The following is a 25,487-nucleotide window of genomic DNA, read 5'->3' as shown; positions in this document are numbered from 1 at the left end:
GGAATCCGGCCTTCTAGTCATATCATTCTCATGTTACAAACCTTTTCCCTTAGTGTTTTTAATTTAATAAAACAAACAATTATTTTATTAACAGTTCATAAAAATGGCAGGCCGTGAGTTCGAGTTCCACCTTACCCATGAAAGCTGGCTGGCTGGGTGGCTTTGGGCCAGTCACTCGCTCTCTGTCCAACCCATTTCTTCCCAGGGTTGAAAAATAAGGGGAGGAAGGTTTATTGGATATGTTCGCTGCCTTGAGTTATTTGTAAATATAATAAAGGCGGGATACAAATAAATAATTTCCCAGCAATTAAGAGATTAAATAAAAGACCTGCAATCCCTTTGAAAGGATCTCTAGCTCCTTCTATAGATTTGGGGAAAGTGGTTGGTGATGGAAAGTTACTGGGAGGTGACTGATTAGTTTCCCCAGAAAAGAGATTTGGCCCCGAGTGTTAAGTCACCAAACATCATCGGCCCCCCTTCATGGACACATCCTGCCCGCTCATCACAAAATCTGAGTGTAAAAGGGCCAGTTAGAGCCTTAGATCCCATCTCCATGTAGAGGAAATAGGTATTTTAGCCAAGGAACAGGAAAAAAACACATCTCTCTCAGGTTTTCCTAAGCATTTGCATTCATCCCATCCCCAAAGACAGATGGAGGAACGGACATTCTATGGATTTAATGTCGTAGCTTTTCCTTTGGGTACCATTGCTTTGTGTTCTGTTTGATTTATAATGGATTCTATTTTAATGTGATTTTTTTCCCCCTCCTGTTATTAGTCACTTTGAGCCTGGTTGGCCTGAGTGCATTGTAACTATATTGCATGAAATAAATAAAATGTGAATTTTCTAGGTTTGAACAAAGTGTTTCCATGTTCTAACACTTTGTCCCAAGTTTTGGATAACATGAGACATTTGAGTGTTTTTTCTTACATAAAAATGGGAACTTGGAACATGCTTTGGCTCTTAGCTTTATTTCCTATAGTCATAATGTTTGGGAGGTGGTAGTCAAAGCTACATAACACCCAACCTAAAAACAATTGGAATACAGTAATATTTTTTAAAGTTAAAATTCCCTAAAGGAGCAACAAAATGCATTTTTTTTTTGTATCCTACTTTAATAATAACAGCATAACAGAGTTGGAAGGGTCCTTGGAGGTCTTCTAGTCCAACGCCCTGCTCAAACAGGAAACCTTATACCATTTCAGAAAAATGTTGCCCAATCTGTTTTTAAAAACCTCCAGTGTTGGAGCACACGCAACTTCTGGAGGCAAGTTGTTCCACTGATCAGTTGTTCTCACTAGCAGGAAATTTCTCCCTGGTTCTAATTGGTTCTATCCTTGATAAATTAAAAATAATTCTTTTGGTAATTGGTTTTTCTATAAATTGGATGATAAGTAGCACATACCATGGACAACCATGTATGTTGGCATATCTCCAACCAGCTCTGTACCCATGCTTCGCTACGAAACTATGTGATCGGGCTTAGTTTTTGAGGTGGAAAACAAGGAAAAGAAAATTCTGCCTCTGCCTACCAGCATCCATCGGTATTCATCTGGCTAGTGTCCTGTAAGTGTGTGAGAGTTGAAAACTGAAACAGTATTTGCTGTGTGAGCAAGAAGGAGACAGCAAGGAGCCTAGGCGTGGCTTAGCTCAACTGTTCTGTACTAAAGCTGCTTGCTGCTCTGAGACTGAAACTGAAACTGAAAAACTCTCCTCTGCTTGTGTTTTGCATTTGGAACAGATTTCTTTTCAGGTGGGGAGGGGGAGTAGAACTCCTTAGCATCAGAGCGTGTTAATAATAATATAGGAAATACTAATGTGCTGATAATGGTCATTTCGAAAAATTCTTTCTTAGTGAGCACCTAGAAACCAAGAGGAACATACATGCCAAATTTCAAGTTTGTAGGCTTTACAGTTCTGGAGATTTTGTGATGATGCGGGAGTGGTATTTGGCTTTTATATACAGTATACAGAATGGGTGATCAAGGGGTTTCTACGTGCAGAATACTCAATATGTTTCTAGGACCAACAAAGCAAACATATTCAAGAAGTTTTTACAGATACTTTCCAGCAGGGATGTCCAAACTCAGAATTTCTTGTGGTTGGTTCATTCATAGCACTAAAATTTCTGGGCTTGATATTCCATTTGTTTATTTGTCCTTCCCAGGGGTGGGGTTCTACCAGTTCGCACCTATTCGCTAGAACCGGTTGTTAACATTCTAAGCAGTTCAAAGAACCGGTTGTTAGAAGAAATTACTGGACTAATCCTGTAAGGAAAGCAGAAAGGAAACATTCTGGTGTTGCTTACGGAAACTGCCTCTCCATTAACCCTTGTTACATTCTTGGCAGGACTAGACTTCCTGTCTCTGGAACTTCTCTGGAGTTTTTTCCCCCTCCTTTCTGGTACTTTGCTTGCGTGGAGGGACCATTCAAAGTTACAATGGCACTGAAAAAAGTGACTTATGACCATTTTTCACACTTACGACTGTTGCAGCATCCCCACAGTCATAAGAGGCCAAAGCGAGGAGATGCATGCCTCGATGTGAGTGATATTAAGTTGGTCACGCCCAGCCAATAACATGACCACCAAGCCATGCCACCAACTAAGCCACGCCCACAGAACCGGTTGTTAAAAAAAATTGAATCCCACCCCTGGTCCTTCCTGATTTTAATCTTCTCTTCCTTCAGGTAATCGAGGAACCACCGCTGGCAGTTCAGGAGATGCACTTGGAAAAGCATTAGCTTCAGTAAGTCTCATTATGATTTCTCATTCTAATAACTTTTTATTTTTATCTGCAGACGCTTTGTACATTGTATATGGAAGACTTCCAAAACTAGCACAATGTAGAACTGTTGGAACTACAACTATAAGAATTGTTTGTTTATTACAAACTGACCTCAGCTTACAACCATTTCTTTAGTGACCATTCAAAGTCACAACTGCACTGAAAATAAATTGACTCATGGTCCGTCCTCGCCCTTAGTCACAAGATCAGAATTCGGGCACTTGGCAGCCGGCATGTATTTACAAAGGCATCCAAGAGTTATGTGATCGCCATTTGCAACCTTCCGAGCCGGCTTCCTACAAGCAAAATCCATGGGAGAAGCTGGATTTGTTTAATGACCATGTGATTCATTTAACAACTGCAGTGATTTGCTTAACAATCGTGGTAAAATTGGGCATGACTCCCTTAAGAACTGCCTTGCTTAGCAATGGAAATTCTGGTTCCCAATTTTGTCCAGCCTCAAGCAAAAAAGAGGAGTTGGTTTTTCAGAAGGATGTAAGCATTATCCCAAAGGTGCTTTTTTTTCAAGAGGCAGCTGGACTTTCTGGTTTTTCTTTGAAGACGTTTCGCTTCTCAACCAAGAAGCTTCTTCAGCTCTGATCTTCTTGGATGAGAAACAAAATGTCTTCACAGAAAAATCAGAAAGTCCAGCTGCCTCTTGAAAAAAAATCACCTTTGGGACAACCATGACCTGGATGACTGAGAATCTCCATAGACCTTTAAGCATTATATTTTTCCCTCCATTCTTTCTTCCAAACACTTTTCTTTTTCCTTCCTCCCCAGATCTACTCTCCAGATCACTCTAGCAATAATTTCTCTTCGAACCCATCCACTCCGGTGGGCTCCCCTCAGGGAATAACAGGTAAGCTGTAAAATTTTGCCTATGGAAAAGCAGTATAACTCTAGAACAAGCAACAGTGCGCGGAAATCTCAGAGGAGAAGCTGGGATTGGCATTTCATCAATGAGTGTTTCAAGATAAAATCCTGATTATTCTGAAACTGATCCAGTGTTAGCCCCATTAACCAATCTGGGGTAACATGCAAAATTCGGGGTATCCGTGCAAACAGTTTAGGACCTCCATCTGTATCAGATGTCTGGATTCAGCAAAATGAGCAGAGTATTCAGTTTTTTTAAGCTCACCCCTTGGCAGGCAATTGAGCAAGGTCTACATCAGTGTTTTTCAAACTTCGCATCTTGAAGATGTAAGGACTTCAGCTCCCAGAATCCCCCAGCCAGCATGACTGGCTGGGGAATTCTGGGATTGGAAGGCCACATATCTTCAGACTGCCAAGTTTAAAGGACACTAGTATAGACTCACTCAATCAAACTTCTATACCCACTCAAATTGGTTGCCTGTGGAGTTCTTTCTTCCCTCTTCTTAAGACATGGTGAAAACATGTCCTTTAATTTTTTTTTTGCATGTGAATAGAACTCTGATGAGGTAGGGGAATAATACAGATAAGTACTTGTAGGTTTAACTAATGCTAATAGGAGGTTTTGCTGAAAGTGATTTAAAATTCTTGGTTTTGTAAAGTTAAAGGTAAAGAGGGGTCCCTGTGGATTTTACTCCACTAGTCATTACTTACTCTAGGGGGTGGTCCTCGTATCTGTTTCAAGCTCATTGAGCCAGCGCTGTCTGAAGACATTTCCACAGTCATCTGGCCAGCATGACATCACTGAGCGCTGTTATCTTGGTTTTGTACTGGACTGAAAAGTGTGGTGTGGAAATACGGTTTACTATACTGTTGGTTTGCCTACTTCCAAAGACCTAAGGGGATGTGTAATAACTACAACAGAAAGAAACGCAAGTGAATTTTCCTTAAGACTACTAGCTAAAGGTAACCCTTTGACCACAACATGTCCTGTTAACCTGAGACTGAGACAGCCTTAGTCTGAGATTTATTAAGGCTTAGCTGCACAGTTATAGCTTCAGGGTATATGTGTGAATCAACAGATCTGAAGTTTGTGGGTTGTTGGCGCCACCTGCTGTCACATGGAAGAACTGCATGCAACTCTTGGCAAGTCGGTTTTCATAAACAATCATCTTCACTAAGCACTGTGGCTTGTAAAAACTGACCTGTACTCCATCTTCTTTATCTTCTTCCCTGCCCGATTCATTTTGTCGGGACTTTTTAAATGATACATCAAAAGAAGACTACAGTGCAACTTCTATCTTCTAAGTCAGAGGGTTATCAAGCTCGATTTCCTTGAGAGCCGCGTAAGGGTTGTGTTTGACCTTGGGGGGGGGGGTGGCCATGGTGGGCGTGGCCAGCTCCAACTCTTGTCGGAGGTGCCTGTGGTGGCCTGAGTACTATGCAAACGAAAATGGGCTCCTGAGCTCCATTTTCGGTTGTGGTAGCCTCCAAAAACACCCTGTTTTCGAGGATTGCAGGAGACCATCCAGCCAAAAAATGGAGCTCGGGAGCCTGTTTTCGCTGGCAGAGGCATTGCAGGCCGATCCTTCGCTGTTTCAAGGGTGGCCCCACGGTCCAGATCTAAGCACTTTACGGGCCCATCTGGCCCCCGGGCCTTGAGTTTGACAGCCCTGTTCTAGGTAGATGGAAAAAGCCATCGTTAAAACATGACATGCGTTTCCAAGATGTGGTTGATGCTTCCTTGTGACATTTCTGTGACAGGGAAGCGTGCGCATTTCCAATGGAAAGAAAAGTCTATAACGCCGGTTCTCAAGCTCAGCACCTTTAAGATTTGTGGACTTCAGCTTCCAAACTTACCCAGCCAACATGCTGGTTTGAGGAATTCTGGGAGTTGAAAGTCCACACATTTCAAAGTTCCTGAGTTTGAATAAAACTGGCTGTGAAGAGCGATTGATCCTGATGGAACTCCCGAAGTTCCACCTGGCTTTTGATGTATCCTGGAAGTGTGGAGTAATTAATGCTCCCAGAGTTTGTTTGGTTGTTTGCTTGCAAAGCACTGATGATGTTGCTTAGCTGGGTAATGAAATGTCTGCAAAAACAGTCCAGCTCTGAGAGCACCAAAAACTACACAGTTCATCCCTGAGCTACATCTATCATCCTGGCAGTTGTGAAAAGAAAGGATGTCTTTGCTGTCTGTCTATCAAATGTATTTGCTAATGGCCGAAATGTCCCCTACTGTCTGTCCTCTACTCAGGTTCTTCGCAGTGGCCCCGAGCAAGTGGACAGGGTGCCTTATCTCCAAGCTACGAAGGCACCCTCCATACTTTGGTAAGTATCCCTCAACCTCATACTTCCCATTGGTTTTTGCAGTAAATAATTACAGGCAGTCGTTGATTCACAACCATTCGTTTACCGGTCATTCAAAGTTATGACGGCACTGGAAAAAGCAGCCTCTCTGTGGTCACAACATCGGACTTTGGGTGCTTGGCAACCACCTCACCTTTACAAAAATTAGAGCATCCCAGGGTCATGTGATCGCCATTTGCAGCCTTCCCAGCTGACAGGTCAATGGAGAAGCTGTCAAGAAAGGTCACAAGTCATGATCCTTTAACCATTTAATAACTTCATTGCTTAACAAAGAATTTTCCATTCCCAATTGTGCTCGTAACTTAAGGATCACCTATAAATTTCTAGCAGATAGCAGTGGACCTAGCAACCTTAGCAGTAGCATAGTCCACCAGCCTATTCTTGATAATATCCCCAAAGCGGCCATCTATTTAGCCTTGGTTCTTGTGCCTGAAAAATCAGCCTAGCAATGGCCTACCTCCATGATGGCGAAGCAGAGCCATTTGTGCCGGCACACGAGCCTCAGGCAAATTTACCTCACTGCACATGCACGTGCCACACAGGTGATTTTTCTGCTGGTTTCAGGCCTTTTTTAGCCTCCCAGAGGCTTGGAAAAAGCCTCTGCAAGGCTTTTCAGGACAAATAGGCCCGTTTCTTCCTGTAATACCGGAAGTGACAAAATGGGCATATTATTCGTCCTGAAAAGCCTTGCAGAGATTTTTTCCAAGCCTCTGGGAGGCCAAAAAAGGCCTCAAACCAGCCGAAAAATCACCTGTAAGGCACAGTGCAGGTAAGGAAATGGGGGGGGGGGGATTGCATGCACATGCACAGGAGGTGGGCGCATTGCATTCTGGGTGCTGGCACGCAAGTGCGCGCACGCTAATGTGCGCACAATTTTTGGCACGGGAGACCAAACCTGGTTAGCCATCATTGGCCTACCTGATGAGGAATGTAAACAAAGCCTTGTGCCCAATCTTCAAATGTTGTCTGTGTTTGCTTTTTAACTTCATGCTTGGTTTGGTGCCTGAATCTCAACTGTTGGCCCGCACCCCACCACCTTCCCGCAGGGTCTGTGGTGAACTCCTGTTTCACAGTCTTTCCCTCTCTTCCACCCTTCAAGCAAAACAAAATGGAAGACCACTTGGACGAAGCCATCCATGTGCTGAGGAGCCACGCAGTGGGCCAGACCAACCACAGGGACATTCACGACTTATTGGCATCCGCTTCTGCGCACAGCACTTCTGTGGGCAGCCTTAGCCAGTCTTTCTCCCCGGCCTCTGTCTTGCCAATTGCTAGTCGGCATACGAACTTGGTAAGATAGGAATTGGGGGGGGAGTGGGGTGTATTTCAGACATGCTGTATCGTTTAAAGCTTTATGGCTTCTCCTTTCAAGAAGCTCTGTAAAGAAGCCTATTTGCATAACTTGACTATTGGTCCGCAGTTCCTAGAATGCATTGACTTTAGACATACAGCTAGAGAATAGGAATAGGAATAAGAATAGAATAGAATAGAATAGAATAGAATAGAATAGAATAGAATAGAATAGAATAGAATAGAATAGAATAGAATAGAATAGAATAACAGAGTTGGAAGGGACCTGGGAGGTCTTCTAGTCCTTCCCCCTGCCTAGGCAGGAAACCCTACACCACTTCAGACAAATGGTTTCCAACATATTTTTAAAAAACTTCCAGTATTGGAGCATTCACGGCTTCTGGTGGCAAGTTGTTCCACTGATCAATTGTTCTAACTGTCAGGAAATTTCCCCTTGGTTCCAAGTCGCTTCTCTCCTTGATTAGTTTCCACCCATTGCTTCTTATCCTGCCCTCAGGAGCTTTGGACAATAGCCTGACCCCCGTCTTCTTTGTGGCAGGTTGGTGGGACTTGGTTGGTCCAAAGCATCAGGAGAGTTCTCCATGACTAATCTAGCTTAGTATAACTAGCAATCAAAAGTTTTCTTACCACCTTTTCTTTGTAGATACTGGAGATTGAGGTTAATCTCTCGTGTCTTCCACTGGGCTGTCCAGGTTAAAAATGCATCTTGCAGGCTGTGTAACATTCTTCATATTCAAAAGTCCTACCAAACTTACACCCTTTCATTGTGGGCTGGGACTTTGTTGTACCAGTCGAGGCAGAAAAGAGAATATTCTATGATATAAGGTCATGGCTGAGGGACAGAAGTCAGGGTATCAAAAGGAAGTTTTCAATGGTCCCTACGTTCAGCAACATAATTCTATCCCACTTTTCTCTGACAGCTTTAGAGTTTCACAGCTGAGTGGGATTTTTTTTCTGCATCCTACAAAAGGTGAAGGTGGTTATTCAGGGCTTGGTTGTAGGAAACTGTCTAATATAAAGCCTGGGTAAAATGGTTCCCCCCAACCCCAATTTCATCAGTCAAATCATCAGCTTTGCACTTACATTGTTACTAATTTGGTAATGAGACCAAAACTGCAAGAAAACCACCATGCTCAGAGAGCACCAAGGACCCCACAATATTGTAGAACTTGATTTATTTTTATTTTTCCATGCCTGTTTTTACATGCTTCATGACTCGCCCAAAACCAGTTGAAAGCTCCAGTAACATCGCTGTGGCGATCGTCCTGCCCTTTCCTAACCATGCCCTGCAGGCGCTTGCTTTTGACATAGCATTTGATAGTCAGAATGCAACTTCAGGATTCTATGAGAGGGCTGCTAGGTCTAAAATTCCTAACTATAGACCTTGTTCACACATCAGATTAAGTCGTAATATAGGTGTACTGGGTAGCACGATGGTTCAACAGTTAAGACACTGGGCTTGTCAGCTGGAAAGCTACCAGCCCCTGTTCGAGCCACAAGCACCACACGATGGGGTGAGCTCCCCGTCCTTGCCCCAGCTCCTGCCAACCTAGCAGTTTGAAAGCATGCAAGTGTGAGTAGATAAATAGGTACCACTTCAGTGGGAAGATAACAGCGCTACATGACATCATGCTGGCCACATGACTATGGAAATATCTTTGGACTTAAAAAGGAGATGAATGCTGCCCTCTATATTCTGCAGATAAAATCCACAAAGACTCCCCATCTAAGGCCATACTGGACTAATGGCTTAGCATTATGTTCAAACCTGAATTGTATTGTTTGATTAACAACCAGTACTTAAAACAGTCCTGGCATATTATTAAACCATTTGCTCCTGTGGCTTTTGCTGTAGTTTACGAATAAAAACAGAGGCTTTAAAACAGGGTCTGATACGCCCCTTTTCAAATTTCTACATTTGCTCACTAGCACTGCCTAAGGCAGCATTTCTCAACCTTGGGGTCTTTGAAATGTGTGGACTTCAACTCCCAGAATTCCCCAGTTCAGCGTCACTGACCTACTGGCCTCTCTGGACCTTGTTGTTGTTCTTTTTGGCAGGTGGGGGGAGGTCACCCCGAAGACAGCCTCTCTAACAATCCTGGTCTTCTCCACAACCATGTTGCTCTCCCTGCCCAGACCAGCTCGCTTCCTGACCTCAGCAGAGGACAGTCTTCAGATGCCTTTAGCGGTAAGGCTGAGTTGCACAATTCGAACCCCAATCTCTTGGCTGGTGCAAGGTAGGGTGCCGGACAAGTGGCATATTAACCTCTTGGCAAAATTACAGTCGATATTTTCCTTTTATAATTCAAGGAAAGGAACCATGGACTCCTCTCTATGAAACTAATGCTTCCTCTTCGTGTCTATGGAGATTCTCAGTCATCCAGATCATGGTTTTGTCCCAAAGGGTGTTTTTTTCTTGAATGAGAAGCAAAACGCCTTTTCAAGAAAAAACTAAGGATGCCCAGTTACCTTTTGACCAAAACAAAAAACTTTTGGGATCTCTCTCTTCATGTGAATCTGCAACTCAGAATCAAAAAAATATCTCATTAATTATTTATTTTAGATGTTTTATTTTTATATATTTTTTTATCCTGCCTGTATTATTGTTGTAAATAACTCAAGGCAGTGAACATGTGGAATATTTATTCCTCCTATTTTCCCCACAACAACCGTGTGAGGAGATTTAGGCTGAGAGAGAGTCCAAAGTCACCCAGCCGGCTTTCATGCCTGAGGCAGGACTAGAACTCACAGTCTCCTGAGGTTTGACCCAAAGTCACCCAGCCGGCTTTTATGCCTAAGGCAGGACTAGAACTCAGTGTCTCCTGGGGATTGGCCCAAAATCACCCAGTAGACCTCACAACTTTCTGGTTTCCAGTCTGATGCTTTAAGTACAATTATGCTGAAGATTTCAACTTTCCTCAGGTTGATTCAGGTGAGGAGAAAGGGTGATTTTCCTACATTTATCATTTTACCCTTTGGGTCAACGTTCTACTTGGTTTGGTCCCATTGCAGGCTTGACTGGGGGCCTGGGAAGGGCCAGCGTCTCATCCGGCACCAGCGAGATTAAGCGGGAGGACAAGGAGGATGACGAAAACACATCAGTGGCTGACAATTCGGAAGAGGAGAAAAAGGAACTGAAGCCATCTCGAACCAGAACAAGGTGCTCACTGAACAGGTCTCAACCTTTCTCTGTTCCCTTTGGAGGCTAACCGGGCAGGACAAAATCCTGACCCTGTAAAGAAAGCTTAAGGCAAAACAGCCTCTTTCAAAATCTTTCAGTCTTAGGGAGAATCCACCCACAGTTTTCAAACCTCTAGGAACCTACTATGATTATTAATGGACCAATGTCTTCGCAAAATTGGGGCAGGTTGTCTTGTTGGAGAAACGGATCAGGAAGAACCTCTATTCCCCCCCCACCCCCCGTTTTATTTATCAAATTAAGAAGTCATCCATCTCCCTCACAGAGGAGGAATTTTCCAGTTCAGGCAATTCCTTTGGCTGGCTAATTGAAAGAACATAAAAGATATTGGCATTGTTTATTTTTTATTTTTTCAGATCAGTTTTATTTTTATTCGGTGCAGGCATATTTTCAAATTTTGCTACTTTTCCCTGAGAAATTGTGGAGAAGCAGGACCGAATTACCGAGACAATTTGACTTAGTAACTTTTGGTTCTATTTATCTCCCCTGATCCTTTGTCCCCCGTCCCCCCGCCGGCTGCCATTTTCCTGTGAAGGTCCTAAGTAGAGGAGAAAGGCATGGCTTACTTCCTTGACCCTCTCTTTTATCTCACACAAATGTAAAATGTGCTCTAGGACAGTCGACCCAAATTTTATTTACCAACAGAATATTGGGGGACAGAGGGGGGAGGCCTGTCAGACATGCATGTAGTAAATATTGACCAAAGATGGCAAAATAGATTAATGTCTACCTTTCCTTTTCAATTATCTTTTTTTAAAAAAACAAAACCATTGTGATGTGTTTGTTTCTGTCGTGTGTGCATGTAGGGGTGCGCACATGTGTGTATTATATGTATTACAGTTTTCCTTTTTTTTTTTTTTTTGTGAACATATTCCGGTGCCGAGGTGTGCACACACGAAAAATGTCCCCCTTCTCCTTGTTTCATTCTTATTTCAAATTATCAGTCAAGATGAGGATGAGGAGGACGACCTTCTTCCCCCAGAGCAAAAAGCCGAGCGCGAGAAAGAGAGGCGGGTGGCCAATAACGCTCGGGAGCGCCTGAGGGTCCGCGACATCAACGAGGCCTTTAAAGAGCTTGGGCGCATGTGCCAGCTACACCTTAACAGCGAAAAACCACAGACCAAACTGCTAATCCTACATCAGGCCGTGTCGGTTATTCTGAATCTGGAACAACAAGTTAGAGGTCAGTGGAGGCTTCCGACGTGGTGACGTTTCGGAACGGCATGGGGCTGTCTGTCTGATCCTTTCAACCTTGCCCCGGCCCACCGTGCTGGGCAGGCCTGCCCGACACTCTCCACCCTGCTGACGTTTTTCCTGCATCCTTTTATTCATTTATTTTTAACGATGATGCCTCAAGTTTGGTTTTGTGTTTGACTTCTCTGTTCCATTTTGGTTTGGTTTTGTTTTCGTTTTGTTTTGCATCCCCTGTAATTCCTGTGTTGCATTTGGAATAAAGAAAGAAGCTGCACTTTCTGCATGCCAGCCAGCCTCGTGCCTGTACGGGGACTCTGCTTCTCTCTCCCTCCTTCCTTCTCTGCTACTTAGCGCTGTAGAGGGCGGCCCACCGGGAACCTAAGCGCTTTGTTGCTAAATATGGGGAAAAGGGCAGGGTCCGCAAAGGTCAAGTTCCTCATGGATACCGAGGATGAATTCACAGCAAAAACCATATATACCCTGTCCTTCTTATCGATTGGAAAGTCCTTTCCAGCCCCAGCCTCCTAGAACACTTTTGTATACGCCTTTTAAGTGCAGGTAGTCCTCAACTTACAGGTATTCGTTTAGCGACCATTACAACGGCGCTGAAAAAAGCGCCGTATGGCCATGTTTCCCATTTACAACTGTTGCAGCCTATCCCCATGGTCACACAATCAAAATCCAGCCGATTGGCCAGGGGCATGTATTTATGATGGCCCCGGGGGTCATGGAATCCCCTTTTGCGACCTTCGGACGAGCAAAGTCATTGGGGAAGTCAGATTCACTTAACAACTGCCGTCATCCCCTTAACAAGTGTGCTGAGGAAAGTCATAAAACGGGGCAAAGTTCACTTAACAAATGTTAGCAATGTAGGTTTTGGGCCCAACTGTGGTCGTAAGTCAAAGAGTACCTGTAGTAACGTGTAGATTTAGGGTTTGGGAAATCCTCAACGCTGAAAAGAAATGGTTACCGTGTGTTCAAAGTTACTATCTCTGCTTCCCCAGGCGAGATCTTGTCTTGGTAGGAGCATTTCTCGTCCTGTGAGGAAAGTTCCCTGTGGAAAATACATTACCGTAAATCCCTCTGCCTAGAGTAGTCTCAAGACCATGTGGTATAGTCTGTGGTGTAGCTCTTTAGGCTGTCTCTCTCTCTCTGCCCATCACCAGCAATGACTGAATTGGGACCAGGAGTGATACCTTGATAAGGAGGTATACAAGGAGAATAGGGAATATACACCTGGGAGACACATTTGTGTCTGAGCTTGGGCTAGTTTTAAGATCGGGTAGTTTTAAGATCTGGGACCTGCAACTTGAAGCCGTGAAACATTCTCAGAGGAGCTGGGATTTTACCTACATTGAAATGTGTGAGGTTGTAAAAAAAGGTCATTTTTCTGTCTATAACCCAAGTCCTCCAATCCCACCGTGGTCCCAGATCCCAATTTAAACCTCAGAAACCATCCCTGTCAGGATTGTAGGATGCAGAATGTCCTGGAGGGAGGGAGGGGAAAGGAAATTTTAAATGGGTCTCAGCGGTTCCCCTAGCGGAAAGATGGACTCCCAACCAAATGTACTTGTGCTAATTTTTTTTCTGGGAATGCTGCAAGTGCTTGGCTGTGCATGTGAGCATCTAACCACCTTCCTTTCTTTGGAAACCCATCCCGTAGGGTTACCTTGGCAGATTTGACTCTTTTCCTCAAGAGAGGCGGCTGCATTTACAATCCAGATCCACAGCCTGTTTTGTACTCTGCTGTCATGTTGCAATGCTGGAATTCATTTATGCTTTTCTCTCTCTCTTTTTCTCTCTCTCACTTTTCATTTCCCTTTTATTTGCCTGTCATAACATGTATAACTTTGATTTCCTTGTCCAATGTTTTCTTGTTCTTCTCCACTTCTCCCCCAATCCTTTTACCTGCTTTCCTACAGACAGTCCCCAGCCGTGACCTCTCGGTGGTTCCCACCCTCTACCTTGTACTTGCTGCTTGCTCAGAGAGAGAGAGAGAGAGAGAGAGAGAAACCAGGAATGGGGAGGTGGGTTGGCACAGGGAACAGGAAAAGAACAATCTGTGAGTGGAAGAGTTGGCGCATGGTCCTCTCGTCTGGAGTTCAGGCTCTTGGTTTTCGATTTCAAAAGAATACATAGCATTTTACCTGAGGTTGAAGATGAGCGAAGTTTTGCCTTGACTGGTGAGCAGTTGGCATTCCTACATTTAATCCCCCTGAAAAAAAATTGTTCTTTTTCCAATTGGATATCTTTGTGAGATCCTTGTTTCTTTCTGAACTGGCTTATTTTCTTGCAGATATTCCATTAACCAACTAGATAACATCAGTTCTAGCACTTCCCTAGCACTGATGTTGTTACCTACTTGGGTAATGAAATAGGATAGAATAGAATTCTTTATTGGCCAAGTGTGATTGGACGCACAAATGCTCTCAGTGTACATAAAAGAAAAGATACATTTGTCAAGAGTCCAGAATCATAAGGTATAACACTTAATAATAATCACTAAATCATACTAAGGAACAGTCAATATAAATCGTAAGGATACAAGCGACAAAGTTACAGCCATACAGTCACAAGTAGGAGGCGATGGGTGATAAGGAGTGATGACAAGATTAACAGTAATAGTAGTGCAGACTTTGTAAATAGTTGGACAGTGTTGAGGGACTTATTTGTTTAGCAGAGTGATGGCGTTCGGAAAAAAACTGTCCTTGTGTCTAGTGCTCTATAACAGGGGTCTCCAACCTTGGCAACTTTAAGACTTTAAGCTTTGCTGGCTGAGGAACTCCGGGAGTTGAATTCCACAAGTCTTAAAGTTGCCAAGGTTGAAGACCCCTGCTCTATAACGTTGTTTTGAGGGTAGAAGTTGAAACAGTTTATGTCCGGGATGTGAGGGGTCTGTAAATATTTTCAAATGTCAGCAAGAAAACAACTGAACTCAGAGAACACCAAAGATCCCGCAGTTCAACCCTGAACTACAAATATTCTCTTGTATGGATATTTTTGATCCCTTGGAGATTTTTTATCAGAGAGCTTAAGAAGAGATGAGCTTCATATTCATACGCCATCAGATGAGCTTCATATTTCTGAGAGTTGACATCTGTCATCCTAGAAAAGGCAGCCCATAACATTTTTTCCAGCAAAAATGCAGTGAAAATTGAAGTTAAAACAGCGGGACCCTCGCTAAATGCAAACTTCTACTTCTTACAGTATTTTGGATGAATTTTCTATAGGGCTTTCTCTTCTCCCCTTTCAATCCCACCAATTATGAATTTATTTAAGAAACGTTGCTATCTTTTTGAGAGTGTGCTACTTTTATTTTATAAAAGCCAAAATGCTGTGGAACATCTAGCTGGTGTTAATCGGGCAGCACTACAACTGATAGCTATTTTCAATACCCTGCTAAAGTTTAAATTTGTTTTGGGATAAGAGCAAGCTTGCACAGGATTATTATACCTCATGAAAGGACTGGATTTCCTCTGTGACAGGAGCCACTGAGCTAAATGGGCTAAATGCATCCCCAAGAGTTTGGATACAGCTTCAATTTTGTTTGCTGTAATACTCAATTTACATTTCTTTAATTCATAGTTAGCTATTACAGTTCCTGTTGGTTGTGGGTATGTAGGCTTAGTTTTACACTGAATATTACAATTCTTTAAATAATTATGAATTAAAAATGTGAACTTGGCTTGGAAATATGTCCTGGTACATTTAGTGAGGCTTGCTTCTAAGCAGTATTATAACTCCCACACAGGTGTAGCAAAGTAGCTTGGCTTCCACTTAACCATGGTTATTATTGGAAAAATAACAGTCAACTTGTTTAATTTCAAATTTGGTTACGTCTATTGTTGGCTTAGTTTGTTGTGGCTAGATTTTGCTTGGATAACTTGTACTTCAGTGTGTAAGGTGTTAATTCTGGGACAATGGCTTTAATTCTGTAGCTCAGATAAGTAAACTGTGTGAATCCATACCTGGCTTGAATTTTGAAGACATACCAGGAAGAGATGGCGCTTAAGTGAGCCCAACATTTTTAGCCACCATTTTAAAAACTATGAGATCAAAAATTCATTTTGGATTTAGGCTGAATTCCCAGACAAGATCGTAGGAGAATCCAGACTGACCTTTGACAGTGAAGCTTACACAAAAGAGTCGTTTTCAGAATGAAGTTTCCCAAGTAGTAAGTGAATCACTGAAAAGATAAAAGTAATTGAGAAGTCTGTCTTGGGTGGTTCTGGAGATGAAAAATCAAGAGGTAACAGTTACTGGGATTGGATATTATTCTGGCTTGCCTTTGTAATTTAGGACAGTGTTTCTCAATCTTGGCCATTTTAAGAGGTCTGGACTTCAACTCATTAATTGAAGTTGGTACTGACCTCTTAAAGTGGCTAAGTTTAAGAAACCCTGGTATAGGAGGTTGGAAATGAAGAGCACACAAAAATACATCTTACTTCGTCTTGTTAGTTGGCTAAGAAAAGGGTTGCTTAATTCAAAGCTACGGAAGTCCCTAGAATTGTGCCTTCGCACACTATTTCAGTAGGAAATCATTTCCAGTGGAAAATGGTTGCCTCGTGTTCTTAATTCATTGGAGTCATCCACTAGCCCTTGTCAAAAGAAGGCAATTATATCTACCTTTTTTCAGGAATTTTTCTTTTTTTGCTCTGGGGAAAAAGGCTGTCCCTGTAGAAAAATAGAGGACGTGACGGGGCATGATGGGAAGGAAACGGATTTCCTAGGTTCAATCTGCCAAGAGTTTAAGGTGCTGCCAATGCTCATCATTATTTTAGGCAGGATCAATTTTGATGCTGTGTTTGATTATACCCGGAAACTACAGAATTTTGCCTGTTTGGGTGGTTTGGGGGAAGATGGGCAATGTTTCAGAGGAAGCAAGCTGTTCTTTTTTAGATGGAGATCTTTCCAGATCTGGTACAGGTAGTCCTCGAATTATAAAACCATTATTTTAGCAACTGTTCAAAGTTATGACGGTGCTGAAAAAAGTGACTTATGACCAGTTCTCCCCCTTACGACCATCAGTGTGTCATGTGATCTAAATTTGAGCCCTTGGCAACCCATACGTATTTACAAACGGCATCCTAGGGTCATGTGGTCACCATTTGCAACCTCTGCAGGGAGATTCTGACAAGCAAAATCAGTAGGGGAACTTGAGTTCGCTGAACAACTGTGGTCATTCATTTAATGAGCTGGAACGGTCATAAAATTGGATGTGACTCATTTAACGAGTGGCTTTGCTTATTTCTGCTGCGTAGACTCTATTCGTGGCAAGTGTTAGGAAGCCGCTTTACAGAGCCAGTTGCAAGTTGCAGCTTCTATTTTCTATTCTCAAGTGACCCTCTTCCTTTAAGACAGGGGTGTCAAACTCAAGGCCCGGAAGCCGGATTCAGCCCACAGGGTGCTTAGATCTGGCCCGCGGGGCCGCCCTGCAAACAGCAATTGACCGGCCCACGGTGCCTCTGCCAGGGAACATGGAGTTCGGGAGGGCTGTGTTGCGGCCTTCTCGGCCTCCATTTTCACTGGCAGAGGATTGCAGAAGGCCATTGCAGCCAAAAATGGAGGTTTCACAGGCCCCAGGTGGTACTCCCAAGCTCCGTTTTCACTAGCGGAGGGTTGCAGGAGGCCGTTGCAGCCAAAACAGAGATCGGGAACCTGTTTTCGCTGGCAGACCGCTCAGGCCACTACAGGCTCCCCTGACACGAGTGATGTCGAGCTTGGCCATACCCACCCCAGCCCCCCAAGGTCAAAAGCAACCCTGATGCAACCCTCAACGCAGAGGTGGTATTCAGCAGGTTCTGACCAGTTCTAGAGAACCGGTAGCGGAAATTTTCAGTAGTTCGGAGAACTGGTGGTAACCTTCCCCCAGGAGTGGGGTGGCAATGGAGGTTTACTGTATCTTTCCCCTGTCACGCCCACCAAGCCACGCCCACCAAGCCACGCCCACAGAACCATAGTAAAAAATTTAGAATCCCACCACTGCCTCAATGAAATTGAAAATGAAAAGTGGACTCAGCCTAGAGTCTCTAAGTAGCCACAAATAGGTTAAGTCTAACTGCTCTTGAATTACGTTAACTCTTACCTGGCACCAAAATAGTGCCAAACTGTTAGTTCGATTCCATGAGCAATAAATCACTTTAAATTAAAACGTAACCTGTGATCCTGGTCTTTCCTGCCTGACACTTCCTTTCTCATTCTCCTTTTACGTCCATGTCAGCGCAATGTTTTCCCCATTAACTGAAGAAACCAGGAATCACTGAAGGCACTCGATCGATGAAGTTTTAAGTTTATAATGATAGGGTTCATATTTCAGAAGAGGGGCCACGTTCAAGCACACATTAGGCAACAGTGCTGGAGAATCTTGACCTAATGAAGAGCATTTTGAAGAACACGGACCAGATGTTTCTCTCTGAGCCTTCCCACCGGTTAGAGCAGCTCAGTAAAAGTTGAACAGCTTGCCTGCTACGGTCATGAGTTAGGAGATGACCACACTCAGCCCAAGGGTGTGGTCAAGCACATCATCAATTTGGAGTTACTACCCCTCCAAAAGAGACCTATGTCCAGCCCTCCTTGAAGTCCATTGACTCTTATTTGGTGCCAGTTTGCCTTGTCCGTTAGTAGAACAGATTATTGCACAGAGGTTGAACGGAATAAACTTGTAGTGTTTTTGAACTCTTATCCTGGCATCTGACGCATAAATGGTTATAAAATGGATTGATCACATGACCAGCCTGAATTTGACTTTATTGTAGTGGTTGATTCAATTGTTAAGCAAACCAGTGGTTGGCTATGGGCATGGTTGGTCCCTGAAAACCAGTCGTAAGTAGCCATTGGGGAGAGGAACCATCATAAAACGTAGTCATGTGACCACAGGACCCTGCAAATGGCTATATATGTGGCCATGGTGCCGAGCACCCCAAATTTGGTCCTGTGACCATAGAGGAGGCCTGACTGTTGGAATGTCAAATTTAGGTCGTAAGTCCCCTTTTTTCGGGTTGGTTGTTAACTTTGATCAGTCATAAGTCAAGGACTACCTGTGTAAGGATCAATTTCCTGAGGACATTTTGGACGGGCTAGGCAACTTTTGTGCACCGTTTTTTGGAATTTATTTTCTTTTTTCTTTTTCTTTTTTTGCCTTTGAGGGCTCATGGCTGGTGGTCAAGTGGGATCACAGACTACTTGTTTTATTTTTGGTGATAGGTTTTTTTTTACAAATCCTATACTCATTTTGTGCTTAAATATGCAGCTGTACAAAGCACAATCTGAGGGGGGCTCCAGAAGCCATAAAATGGTTTGGGGGCTCCAGGTGTTACAGCCCATTATTTTTAATGCTTAACTTGGATTCCCCCTCCGTTCCTTTCTAAAACACAGAGAGAAAGGCATTGCAAGTCTGATTTTTAATTCCCTAAGGGAAAATAAAAACAAATGCATGGACAATACAGATTCCTACTATTTAAGGCTTAAATCTTTATTATAGCAGTGGAGAATCTATTGTTCAGCCAATCTTTGGGTGGGGGGAGGAAACGAAGTTCCCGCTTTTGCATTATTGATTGCTTTGTTGTTTGCAAACCAGGATTCCCTCGACTTGCAAAGGAGAGTCTTCCCTTTAGCATCAAGCATTACTGGTGTCGTCTGATGAAGGAAGGAATTGGTTTCATGTCAAATGCTTCTGTTTCTTTAAATAGACCGTCTAGGAAATAGAGGGCACAGGAACCTTAATCCTGCCCCAGGGTCCTTGGCAGCTTCTTATCTCTATGGTGCAATTCAAGGGTTTCCCTGCGACCAATTGGCCTGGCCCAAAATCTTGGCTTGTAGGGGCCTCCTGTGGACATTTTTCCACCACACCTTGGCACTGTCCCCCACTCTCTCCCCCACCCCAATTCCCAAGTCACATTTTGCTCCCTGACTAACCCCTGTGGTGCTGTGTGAACCCAGCAGTACGGATGAGGCGCTATCCCTGGAGGACAAAGATCTGAGGGACCGGGAGAGGCGGATGGCCAATAATGCAAGGGAGAGGGTGCGCGTACGGGACATTAACGAGGCCTTTAAAGAGCTGGGACGCATGTGCCAGATGCACTTAAAAACAGACAAAGCACAGACCAAACTCATCATCCTTCAGCAAGCAGTACAAGTCATTCTAGGCTTGGAACAGCAAGTACGAGGTACGGCGCTAGGGGTGCCCCACCACCCTGAGGTCATTCTCTTGCATGGGTGGGAGGCTGTCTCTTTCCGGGATGTCCCCCACATGCCCTTCTTCGCATGAGTGTCTTCTTCTATGCCTGTCCCTTCCATCCTTTGCTCGGGGCGCTAAGCAGAGCGGTTTTGATTACAACGTCTTCTTAGGTTTTGCTTTGCTTTACTGCTCTTTCGGCTGCATGTGGACCACTGCGGAAATGATGTTCAAAGGATTGAAGATCATTCTGCGTCTAAAATGAAGGCTAAAAACAGCCCGTGACTTTTCAGAGGTGGGAGTATTGCAGCGTCTTAAGCATATCCGGTCCAACTTGCTATCCAGAGCTCACTGTTGCCTGCTTACAGACAGGCTGATCACTAGGTGGCAGCAAAGCGTGAGAATTGTCTGGTTTCTCTTTGCTGCCATCTAGTGGCCACTTGCCTTGATAGCAGCCCAAATCTAATAGTGGCAGCCTTACTTGCAGCTCCCACAAACCCTGCTGTTTCCCTTGCTGGGTTACTTTCTCTCACTTGAGCAGCATGTATATTCAGCCTGTTTTTCTACTCTCATGCTTCTTGGGGAGGACAGCAGAAAGACTGTGGTCATTGCAAGATATTTTACCCCCATCTAGGTTTTCTCCTCCTTCCCATGGCGCGTGTTTGTTTTTTTTCTCTTTCTCCCAGAACGCAATCTGAACCCTAAAGCAGCTTGCTTGAAACGTCGTGAAGAGGAGAAAGTGTCTGGCGTGGTGGGTGATCCCCAGATGGCACTTTCAGCATCTCATGCAGGATTAGGAGATGGGCACAACCCCGTGGGACATATGTAAAGGTACTTTCTGCTGGGACTGGGATGGGACTTTTACTGAAAATGGAATATATAGCTCTTTCACATGATGTGAATGAATGAATATTTATTTGCCACCCATCTTGCTACAGGTGACTCTATAACATTAAAAACAATAAAACGACGAGAAAGAAATATTACTAATAACAGTACAAATAACAAATTGTAATCAAAGATGGGGTGGAAAGAGCAGGGATGGGATTTTACAGGTTCGCACCTATTTGCTAGAACTGGTTGTTAATGTTCTAAGCAGTTCGGATAACCGGTTGTTAGAAGAAATTACTGGCCTAATCCTGTAAGGAAGGCAGGAAGGAAACATTCTGGTGTTGCTTACAGAAACTGCCTCTCCGTTAACCCTTATTACATTCTTGGCAGGACTAGACTGCCTGTCTCAGGAACTTCTCTGGAGTTTTTTTTCCCCTCCTTTGCTGGTACTTTGCTTGTGTGGAGTGACCAATCAAAGTTACAATGGCCCTGAAAAAAGTGACTTATGACCATTTTTCACACTTACGACTGTTGCAGCATCCCCACAATCACGAGAGGCCAGGCGAGGAGATGCGTGCTTCGATGTGAGCAATGTTAAGTTGGCCACACCCAGCCAGTCACATGACCACCAAGCCGCGCCCACCAACTAAGCCACGCCCACAGAACCGGTTGTTAAAAAATTTAAACCCCACCCCTGGGGAAGGAGGCAAGATGCGCGGGGGAGTGAGATCTTCCATTGGCCCACCAGCTACTTCCAGTGTGATACTCCCCCACGGGTCCAAGCGAACTGTCAGAGCCAGGTCTTCAGGCTTTTAAAGAAAGCCAGGAGGGTGGGAGCAGACCTCGCCCCAGGAGGCAAGATGTTACAGAGGGCGGCAGGAGCCACGGCAGAGAAGGTTCCTCTCCTAGACCCTGCCAGCTACAATTCCTTGACCGATGGGGTCCGTAGCCTGCCTCCTCTGCCCGTACAGTTGGGGCAGGCCAGTCCCATTGGGATAAGACCAGGGGTGGACTGCTACCAGTTTGCACCGGTACGAGCAAACCAGATGTTAATTTCACCTCTGGTTCACCGAACTAGTAGTTGCAGTGACTGGCTGGGCCCACCTACCCCTCCTAGGAGTTTCCACATGGCCCGTTTTGGATTCCAGGTAACTGCGGGGCCCACATGGAGGCTCAGGGAGGGTGGAAAACGGGAAGGCCGGAAACAGGCCTGTTTCCAGCCTCCAGAGAGCCTCTGGAGCCCAGGGAGGGGGGAAAGGGGCCTCCCGGAGGCTCCGAAAGGCCAGAAAGGGGCCCTTTTCCGGCCTCCAGAGGGCTTCCAGAACCTGAGGAGGCTGTTTTTGCCCTCCCAGAGGCACAAGGAAAGCCTCCAGAGCCCGGGGAGGTGAAAACGTTCCCCCGCCCGCCATCTGCCATGGTGGAGGCCGGCTAGGTCACGGCCACCATGGCCACGCCCACCCAGCCACCGGGCAGAGAACCAGTTGCTACATTTTTGGAAGTCCACCTCTGGCTAAGAGGGTTCCTCAGATAACCTGGATCCCTGCCATACAGGGGGAATGCATGTGTGCCTTCCTTTCACATGCTCGTTGCTCATGGCCTGATCCCTAATTGAGGGAGGAGGAGGAGGAAGGCGAGGCTAAAGCCCACCAGGAATTTCTGCTATTGGACCTCATTTCAATCAACGGAGGATTTCCTCCCGGGAGGGTGGAACTACAGAAATCTAAGCCCAGCAGGACCAGAAAGTCCACGGGATGACCTTACTGCATTCTCCTAGCCATAGTTGCCTCACAGCATTGGAAAGCTTTACTTACCTTTGAAAATTTTACAGTCTGCTCTTCTGTAAGGAAGTTTTTGAAAAGGGATGTCCATGCACCTTAAAGTTGCCACGGTTGGGAAACGCTGGTTTAAATTAAAACTTCTTCTCTAGGAATTAAAAAGAGAGCCAGTTTGCTAGAGTGGTTAAGGCACAAGATCATAAAGCAGGAGAATGTGCGTTCAAGTCTTATCTTAGGTGCAAAAGCCAGCGCGGAGACTTGGGCCAAGTCTCTGAATTCTAGTCCCGCCTTAAGCATGAAAGCCATCTGGGTGACTTAGGGCCTGGAGATTGTGGGTTCTAGTCCCACTTGAGGTATGAAAGCCAGCTAGGTGATTTGGGGCCAGTCATTCTCTCTCAGCCCAACAGACCTCACAAGATTGTTGTCATGGGGAAAATAGGCATGAGCATTTGCTGCCTTGAGTAATTTGTAAAAATAAAAAGACAGGACACAAATAAGTAAAATAAAAATTAAATTACAGGTAGTCCTTGACTTACAACAGTTCATTTAGTGAATGTTCAAAGCTACAACGGCGCTGAAAAAAAGTGACTTATGACCATTTTTCACTTAGGACTGTTGCAGCATCCCCACAGTCACATGATCAAAATTTGGATGTTTGGCAATTGACTCATATTTATGACATTCGCAGTGTCCCAGGGTCATGTGATCCTCTCGTGACTTGATTACAAGCAAAGTCAATGGATTCACTTAACAACCATGTTACTAACTTGACAGCTACAGTGATTCACTTAACAACTGTGGCAAGAAAGGTCATAAAATAGGACAAAATTGACTTAACAGATGTTTCACTTAGCAACAAATAATTTGAGCTCAATTGTAGTCATAACTTGAGGAGCCTAGGTGGCGCAGTGGTTAGAGTGCAGTACTTCAGGCTACTTCTGCTGACTGCTGGCTGCCTGCAATTTGGCAGTTTAAATCCCACCAGGCTCAAGGTGGACTCAGCCTTCCATCCTTCCAAGGTGGGTCAAATGAGGGCCTAGATTGTGGGGAGAAAACATCCTGACTCTGTAAAACCACTTAGAGAGGGCTGTAAAGCACTATAAAGCATTATATAAGTCCAAGTACTATTGCTATTGCTATTACCTAGCTGGTTCTGCTGGTTCTTACAAATGTGATCTGTGTAGAACATCAAGTTTTCTATACTTTTTCCTCTGATTTCTTTACAGGTGACCTGGAAGCAGATGTCTGTAGGAAGAAGTGAGGACTGGATCATTTTCACACCCCTGCTGGGTGTCCACGCCAGAAACTGCAGTCTTGTTGAAATACTGACATGGCAATGGAAATTCAGTGTGCTAGAAGGAACTTTTATTTCCCTCCACCAGAAAGGAAAAGCAACAACTTTATCCAAAAAAAAAAAGAGAAAAAAACCCACAAAACACAAAAAAACCCAACAGCAAAGATTGCCTTAACTGTATATTCTGGAACTCTTAATGCATATCCTTCGGAGGGAGGTGGGGGGACACATTTAAGTGGCTTGTGTTCACAAAAGGCCAGCAAAAGAAATTGTGCCTATGCGTTTGTTTCTTTTTTTTTTCTTTTTTTTTAAAAAAAGAACATTAGTTACAATAATTTTTTAAGTGTAGAACAAACATAGTAATGCCTTTTTTGTTTTTTAAAGCTTCTTTTGCATCTCTGTTTTGTAAGCAACAACAAAAAAAAATGTAAAAAGAGAGAGAGAAAGAGAGAGAAAGATTTGATGATTCCCCATGCCTTTTTCTGCTGCTGTTTCTATAGTTAATGTTGCATATTATTTTTTAAATAAGATCAACCAGAAATATTAAAAGTTTGTATTAAGAGACTGGATGTTTTTTAAAAAGAAAAAAAAAGAAAAACAAAAGAAGAGATTGGTACAAGAGAGATTTGCATTTTGGCTCTGAGAAAGTCGGGTTAATAAAATCTTCCCTAAGGCTAGTAGCTTTTATAATTAAGAGAGAAAGAGGGGGGAGAAAATACTGGTAATCTCCTCAGTTCCTTTTTGTTGCTTGAAATATTGGAGGGTTGGAGTGGGAATGAATCCATCAGCTGCCAGTCTTTGTGTCTTATGTCTTTCACCCAAATGATGCAACCAGTTGCAATTCTTGGAAGCTTTCTGTTTGGTCTGGCCCTCTCCTATCTTCCCTGCCACTCAAAAGTATTTCCAATCCCTTCTAACACACAAAAAAAGACAAAGAATGACACATGGCATTTCTGAACATTGGTTGGAAAACACGGCTTTGAGTTGGGTGGCAGCCTCTGTATCAAGCGCAAAGAATCAGGACCGTACGTTAAGTCGCAATTCAGAAGGATTCCTTGCTTGAGCCTATACACAAGAATCTCGTGGACTAAAGTTCAGATCTGAACCGGCACCAGATAAGGGGTCAACAGAATTCATGGGGGGGCTGGACTTGGACTGTTTATGGGAACTTAACGACTCTAAGCTGATGATGCGTTTAACTCTGCCCCCTCCAGCTCTGCCTGCACTTCTACATTCTGGGAGCTTGCAGAAGTATTCTTCAAAGGCACATAGGAGATGGAAAACCACTTGCCTCTTTTTTTTTTTAAAAGCACTGGTGCAAATTGACGTGGAACAAAAGGAAGCGAAAGATCCTAACAGGTTGCAGTCAGAACAAAGAGCTCATTAGGAGAAAAGGAACAAGAAAGACTCACCCAGCAAAAAAATAAACAAATGGAAATCTATATACATATAGCGCCAGAGAGAGAAAGAGAGAGGGTGACATGCAGAGTCCAAATCGCTGTTGTGAAACAAATGCACACACCAAAGAAGACACATCTCCTACCCAGCTTGGCAATGCTCCACATGTCTAAGAACATGCTGCCATCACTGTTGCATTTCTGCAGAAAATGCTGGTGGGGGTGGCTCCTAACTTTTCCCCTGATCCCTGTGTGTTCTCGTGGGAGATCCTCCCGCTTTTTTT

General features: G+C 44.0%; 1 protein-coding gene across 13 annotated transcripts in view; it reads left to right on the top strand.

Moving 5' to 3' along the window:
• TCF3 (transcription factor 3) overlaps positions 1-23,897 on the top strand; it is a 118,882-nt gene extending 94,985 nt beyond the window's left edge. For 2 of the 13 annotated variants that reach the window (XM_087922768.1, XM_087922770.1), the window contains exons 12-20: positions 2,689-2,747; positions 3,570-3,648; positions 5,917-5,990; positions 7,129-7,320; positions 9,399-9,528; positions 10,353-10,500; positions 19,675-19,898; positions 20,593-20,753; positions 23,737-23,897. In XM_087922768.1, the coding sequence (XP_087778894.1) occupies positions 2,689-2,747; positions 3,570-3,648; positions 5,917-5,990; positions 7,129-7,320; positions 9,399-9,528; positions 10,353-10,500; positions 19,675-19,898; positions 20,593-20,735 (1,049 nt within the window). In that variant the 3' untranslated portion in view covers positions 20,736-20,753; positions 23,737-23,897. Of the gene's footprint in view, positions 1-2,688; positions 2,748-3,569; positions 3,649-5,916; positions 5,991-7,128; positions 7,321-9,398; positions 9,529-10,352; positions 10,516-11,483; positions 11,723-19,671; positions 19,899-20,592; positions 20,754-23,736 lie in introns of all 13 variants that reach the window. The other 11 variants (XM_087922765.1, XM_087922767.1, XM_087922762.1 and 8 more) reach the window with 7 other exon arrangements.
• Positions 23,898-25,487: the final 1,590 nt, after the last annotated feature.

The sequence above is a fragment of the Pseudonaja textilis genome, chromosome 1, assembly GCF_049901715.1.
Source record: "Pseudonaja textilis isolate UNSWEBS1 chromosome 1, rPseTex1.2, whole genome shotgun sequence".
Classification (NCBI taxonomy): domain Eukaryota; kingdom Metazoa; phylum Chordata; class Lepidosauria; order Squamata; family Elapidae; genus Pseudonaja; species Pseudonaja textilis.
Note: the sequence above shows the minus strand (reverse complement) of the source record. Positions and strands in the feature narration are given on the sequence as shown.